Here is a 6,663-nt window from a genome sequence, read left to right as displayed (position 1 = left end):
ATATTTTATTATAATATATTTTATATGATTAATAAATGTATGTTTGTAGAATGTATGAGGGTAGTTTTGGTATTATATGGCTAGTGACGTTGGATTTTCATAAAATATCAAATAAGTTACTTATAAATATCTAGAGATTTTTAATCGATTGGATTATGGCCTATCAAATTCAGATTATCTCAGGTCATGGAAACTATGTTGGATCTCTCAAGTTTCATTAATTAAGAAAAAAACAATCTCTCTCTGTTTCTCTCTCTCAAAAAAAAAAAAAATGCTGAGTTCTCGAAGAGGACATGATAGTTGGGAAATAACATCCATAATTTTCCTTTTATTCAGCATGGCAAATATCGAGATCCAGAAGCCCTTTTATTTTATTCACTACTACATACACATAACTACGGTATAGAAAGCAGACAGAGAGCGATGCACGTAATCTAGCATGCATGCATGCTGGGCTTCGGTGGTTGTAGGTCTATGCATTATGGGTGCCCCCCACCCCCACTCCCATATCCAGACCCGTAGCCTGAACCATAGCCAGACCCGGAGCCCGATCCTGAGCCTGAGCCGCCGCCACCGCCACCACCTCCGCCGCTTCCATACCCTCCACCATGTGCTCCTCCAGACCCGTATCCGGAGCCATATCCACTCCCTGACCCATAGCCAGAACCGCTCCCTCCCCCTTCTCCTCCTCCACCGCCACCACCGCCGCCCCTTCCATACCCTCCACCACTGGATCCTGATCCACCTCCTTCACCATAACCAGATCCGGAACCATAGCCAGATCCGGAGCCGTTCCCAGAGCCACCACCTCCTCCGCCGCCGCCACCACCACCTCCTCCACCAGCAGATGTCAGCGATCGGCTTGCCTCAGTGAGGCTAATGCTTAACAACACTATGAAGGAAAGAGCAACAAGCTTCGTTCGAGCCATAGTTGCTAAAGGAGAGGAGGTACAACTAGTTGTTTGCCAAAGGAGAAGACCACCAAGGTATTTATAGAGTTGGATGCACGACTCTCCAAACATGCAAGCGTCCCAGCTCCTAAATTACTTTATTTATGCAGCGAGGATAAAGTTTATTGTTTGAAACGAGAGAAGGGAGAAATAGAGTGTTTTATTTGACCAACGTTGCTTGGATTTTTTCCATAGCTTTTCTTTGGGATAAGATTGTCTGGTGGGTCTACTCCAAGCAGTCGCCAGAACAAGCTGGCCATGGTTTTCAGTGGGCAGGCCCCGTGTGGACTTACGTGCCTAAAATTATTGATAAATTGAGTGACCACCTTTGTTTAATAGGTCAAGAGCCGGATGGTTTAGACTGCCGCAGAACTACTTGCGGATATTAGCCATAGAACGGTGGGAGGAATCACTGAAAAACTTTGAACTAGATGTCACACTTACCAGGTCTACACAAGTGTCAGTCTAAAACAGGACGCCCCTCAAGCATTTCGGGGCTTGGTTTCCATGTTGATTCTAAAAAACCAGGAATTTTACGGCGGCCTCTCCAACTAGGATCTTAGAGAGCAAATCAGCAGCATCCGTCCGGGTCAGCGTATCGACAAGTGATGAAAAATCAGCCAGCTAAACAGCACTCTTCCATGGTTTTGATAGGCAATTAATGCAGCACCCCAAGTACCTCCAGTATAGTAAATTAGTAAGCATAAGCATTGCCTTGCTTCTTGCAGGTTAAGTGCACTATGGCACATAATGCATTGTTCTCCATCCAGTAGAGATGTTTGCAAAAGAAGTTTGTAATAAAATTACATAATTTGATGACCACAATTTGCTTTGTGACTCGTATCCAGCTCTTCCTGTACGAGTGGTCATTATTAAACTGTCCATGCTGGCCATTTTCTGCTTGATACCTTGTGCAATTTTTCTATTTCTTTTTCAAAGAATAGTTCTGTGCATACAATTAGACATGTATTTTATAATTAATTATGATATGTTAAGATTTGACGCCTCGAAATTCGATTCATATGAAGCCCACAGCGAGAGTCAGGACGACGAAAAAAGTCCAACGAGCCAAGAACAACTCCAACGGAGTTCAAATGATGAAGATATACGTGAAAAAAAGGCCCGGAGAAGATGGTACAGCTCACGAGGCGGTGAAGCCGGCAGCGGTGCAGTCAGGTCCGATAAATGCATGCAAACGCACGTACGAACGTGCGGGCCGGCCCAGCGAGCACGCGAACGCCCAGGCCCGGTGCCCTATCGCGGTCCATCGTGGACCACAAGATGCTAGGTGGTCCATGGGGGTTGTGTGGACCGATCACGCGGTTTACGCGAGATCCAGAGGCGTTTGTGTGTAATCCGACAGATTAGATCGCATGCGATCACGATCGAATGGTTGGAACTCAATCCGGGCATGATCAGACTTGATCTAAGGCTGTAGTGCACGATCGGACAATTCTGGTATGAGTCGATCATGATCGAACGGCCATAGATGGTTTTAGGATTGATTTGAACTCAATATTCCTAGTATAACACTATTTTAGAGATTCTGGAGCGTATATAGCTCCAATTGACGAGCTGTTTGTTGCGTTGGGTAGCTGATGATGTCCTAAAGGTGTAAAAAAATTTTAAGAAAAATTTCAAAGAGCTTTTATGAAGATTTATTATTTCTTGTTGAAAGACTTTTACAAGAGTTGAGTGGTGAGTTCTTCTTTTATTGTTGTATTTTATTCCCTCATAATAAAGCTTGCATGCCCCGTAGAGATAGGCTTGAAGTCGATCTACGTATTTATATTATGTTTCTTTTTTCTTGTTGATGCAATATGTGGTATCGGATCCTGCACAACATGATAAACTTTTTTCATAGTTATCCCTATTTCTATGCATATAGACATGGATTTGGGATCAAATGTGTAAAGAGGTCATTAAAACCAAGGGGCAGGGACATAAAACGCTAGTAATTCGAGGTAAAAATCATATAGAGGTGGCAATTTATGATCCAAATTGCAACCAACCTACTTTAAGCAGGTTAGGAGGTTCTGATCACAAATGGGTCATCCAACATCGATCTCTTTATTGAACGGAACAAAGTAAAGCTTAGATTGGATCCCATTTAATGCCATAAGCGATAGTTATATATCTTTGTGAAATCTATGATGAAATAGTTTTGACATTCTGTTTTTCCACGACATATTCGATTCTATAGTTTAAGGGAGCGATAATGGTATAGCAATACTATCTAGTCACAGTCTTCAAGAAAAGTAATGTGTCCATGATCATAATGGTATAGCGATACTTCTCATGATGCATACATAACCTATGATCACCAGATTTTTAGTTGAACCAGGTCTATGGCTGAGCTAGCGGACACGTCCAAGCACAAACAACATGAAGAAAGAGACGCACCATCTCCTTTTTCCCTCCTCCTTTTTATTTCTCTATGGTTGGCCGTATTTTTTTATGGTTGGACGGGTCCATCAGCTCAGCCAAGGACCAGTTTCAATCGAAATTTTTTTTTTGATCATGGTGAACTTTGATGGCCATTTATCATCGTGAACCTTCACATAGAACATTTTCTCTTTGTTTTTTTTTTTTTTCTTTTTTTTGTTAAAAGCACCTACGCAATTCATTGCTGAAAAATTTTGTTACAATAAACTTATAGCAATGAAAAAAATTCAGGAATGTAATCCCATGATCTAAAAAAATTATGATTTATGGGAAATATGACCAGCGAATGTGTAATAGAACTTTGTTTTCTATCAATGTGAGAGATTAGATGAAAAAAAAAGATGCAAATTATGAAAATCTTCCAAGATAGATGATGCGTGACGTAGAGCCAATGACCATGCATTTAAAAGAGCCTTCACAATCAGTTACAGATCACTAAAAAGGGAGAGATTATTTAGTAGACATATTCTATCGTAAGTAAAGCCAATAAAAACTCCACACATCACCTGATGCTTCACTGATTGTTAATTATGATTGATCACCATTGATTGTTAGATGAAAAGAAGCCAATCAAAGCTAATAAAAAATTTTTGCCTATAGTTTAACAAGTCTGCCTAATAATTTTTCCGGAAAAAGGCACAGCTAGAAGAAGGATGCTTTGACAGCATCTTCACATAAGGCATATGGGAAATACTACAAGAACCTTCTACTCAGAATTTGAACATATAGGCACCAAGTGCACCGTTCCTTTATTCGCACACCAAGTAACATCTATCTAACAGCACATAAAATCTTCATATGAAGGGAATTGTGAAATAACAACTGTAGGAGATGGAGAAGCTGCAGACGTTCCTGTTATTCCTCTCAAACCACTGAGTCGTAAAATTGTCTAAATATTCACAGCGACTGACTAGCAGTGGGAAATAAAAAATGTCTTCTATAGTTGCTGTAAAACTAGTAGACCGGCGGAATAATTTGTATCTTTTGCGTCAGCGAACCGCATCAAAGTTTTGGAAGAATGAAAGTTCCAAGTTGTTTTGCCAGGAGGTAGCAGTAAAAGTATAGCAAAGAAATCTGGCGATGGAAACTATTGTGCCGTTGACAACCGTTATTTTTCAACTTAGAGACCGAAGCCCCTCCATTTTTTTATTACAGCAGTATCTATAACCAAAATAAACAAACACGAAAGAAAGATTGAGTGACTCGGTTCGTGGAGTACGACAAGGAGGGGCTTCAAGCGGTCGGTTGCAGATCCAGGAGTTAAGGGTGTCCACCACCTCCACTCCCGTACCCTGACCCATAGCCAGAACCATAGCCAGACCCAGAGCCCGAGCCGCCGCCACCACCGCCACCGCTTCCGTAACCACCTCCTTGGGCACCACCACCCTGGCCGTACCCTGAGCCACTGCCGGATCCGTAGCCCGATCCACTTCCACTTCCATTTCCCCCACCGGAGCCGCCGCCACCTCCACCACCTCCACCGCTTCCATAACCTCCACCATGCGCTCCACCGGCGCCATATCCAGAGCCAGACCCGTACCCGCTTCCTGACCCATAGCCAGAGCCGCTGCCTCCCCCTTCACCACCTCCGCCACCTCCGCCACTTCCATAACCCCCACCGTGCGCACCACCGGCCCCATACCCAGAGCCCGAACCATACCCGCTCCCCGACCCATAACCGGAGCCACTGCCTCCCCCTTCACCGCCTCCACCCCCGCCGCCTCCACCTCTTCCGTACCCACCACCATGAGCCCCGGATCCACCTCCTTCGCCATAACCAGAGCCGGAACCATACCCGGAACCGGAGCCATTTCCAGAGCCACCACCTCCCCCGCCACCTTCTCCACCACCACTTCCACCTGAAGACATCAACGCTCGGCCTGCCTCGGAGAGGCCGATACTCAGCAAAACTATGAAGGAAAGAGCAGCAAGCTTAGTCTTAGCCATGCTTGTTAACTAAGACGAGATCGAGAAGTGAGGAATGAGTTGTGGGTTAGTGGCGAGGACGGTATGGGTATTTATAGAGTTGCATGCATGAATGAACCTAAGTTTTGCGAGCCTTACGTGGCGATAGCTTGGTTCCTTATGTGAGAGGAGTAGACTGTGGTAATTGACCAGCGTTATTCTTCTCTATATAGCTTCTGCCTTGGTAGGTGATTAGATCGCGGTATTTCTGCAAGCTTTTTCTAAACCAAGGTGCTGGTATTCTCCGGTTTTTTAGTCGGCAGGCCTTGTTTCCGGACCGACGTGCCTGCATTGTTGACAATATTAACCAAAGTTTTGTTACCGGGCGACTCCACTGCCGAACTACATGCATGCAGTGGGACAGAGCAATGACCTCCATCAGGCATCAGTAAAAGCCGCGGACTGGGGTCTGCGCGTTAGGTGGCAGCCAAATGAAGTCCAAAACAGGGTTGCTATGGGTCAAGTTGCCGCGTTTAGTAACAATCAATCAAAAAATCGATATTTATTATTTCTTTTGGTTGAGGATGGTAAGCAACAAGTTCTCCAAATTATCAATCAGTTGGCAAATTCATTGATAAATCATTGAAAAATAAGGATAGGTTTGCTTAAAAGAGAATTACAAAAGCAAGATTCCGAGGAGCTCTATTTTCAGCAATGAGCTGGAATGTGTCAATTGCCATTACCAATGAGACGGCTACAATATAATTTCGACAGAATAAAGTAAATTATTAGGAAGGAAATTTGTGATTTTTGGGTGCATCAATTAGCGTTGCAGAAAATGCACCTTGATGTGCGGCTCATGGTATGGAATGTTTCTTAGTGTATATGTCCACGTACACGAATCTTAGGCTGTATATATTCATCCACTGCTCTGCAAACTAGACTTAATTAATTAGGTGTACCTGTGTAAGCAGATGGGCATGGTGTTGGGGTAGATCCTCACTAAGCCGATCTTATTAAAAAGCCGATCTCATCAGATGGCTGAGATCATCCGAAAGTCCTCATCGGGAGGCCGACCATCTCACCAGAGATTGGCTGACCACCTTGCCGGAGATTGGCTGCAACACATGGAATGCTTTTTTTTTCCCCCGTAAACTGGGGAGCCAGCGGCTATGCATTAAGAAAACTGAAATGATTACGGGAGTATGAGAAATTACATACAAAGAGTAACCAACCCAAAGCCACCTGGAACACACAAACTTTAAATGAACCAACACACTGTACTTCAAAAAAGTGAAGGAAAAAACAAAAGGAATGAAGATCCAGCAAGTGCACCGTTCTGCCACATTTGATATTCTTATGT

General features: G+C 43.7%; 2 protein-coding genes across 2 annotated transcripts; both read right to left on the bottom strand.

Annotated features, from left to right (window-relative positions):
• Positions 1-308: 308 nt before the first annotated feature.
• On the bottom strand, positions 309-944 carry LOC140856918 (uncharacterized). The gene has a single exon (XM_073255133.1). The coding sequence runs from the start codon at positions 927-929 to the stop codon at positions 480-482; it is 450 nt and encodes a 149-aa protein (XP_073111234.1). The 5' UTR covers positions 930-944; the 3' UTR covers positions 309-479.
• Positions 945-4,312: 3,368 nt separating this feature from the next.
• On the bottom strand, positions 4,313-5,483 carry LOC140857364 (uncharacterized). The gene has a single exon (XM_073256150.1). The coding sequence runs from the start codon at positions 5,340-5,342 to the stop codon at positions 4,656-4,658; it is 687 nt and encodes a 228-aa protein (XP_073112251.1). The 5' UTR covers positions 5,343-5,483; the 3' UTR covers positions 4,313-4,655.
• Positions 5,484-6,663: the final 1,180 nt, after the last annotated feature.

Source organism: Elaeis guineensis, chromosome 4, assembly GCF_000442705.2.
Source record: "Elaeis guineensis isolate ETL-2024a chromosome 4, EG11, whole genome shotgun sequence".
Classification (NCBI taxonomy): domain Eukaryota; kingdom Viridiplantae; phylum Streptophyta; class Magnoliopsida; order Arecales; family Arecaceae; genus Elaeis; species Elaeis guineensis.
Note: the sequence above shows the minus strand (reverse complement) of the source record. Positions and strands in the feature narration are given on the sequence as shown.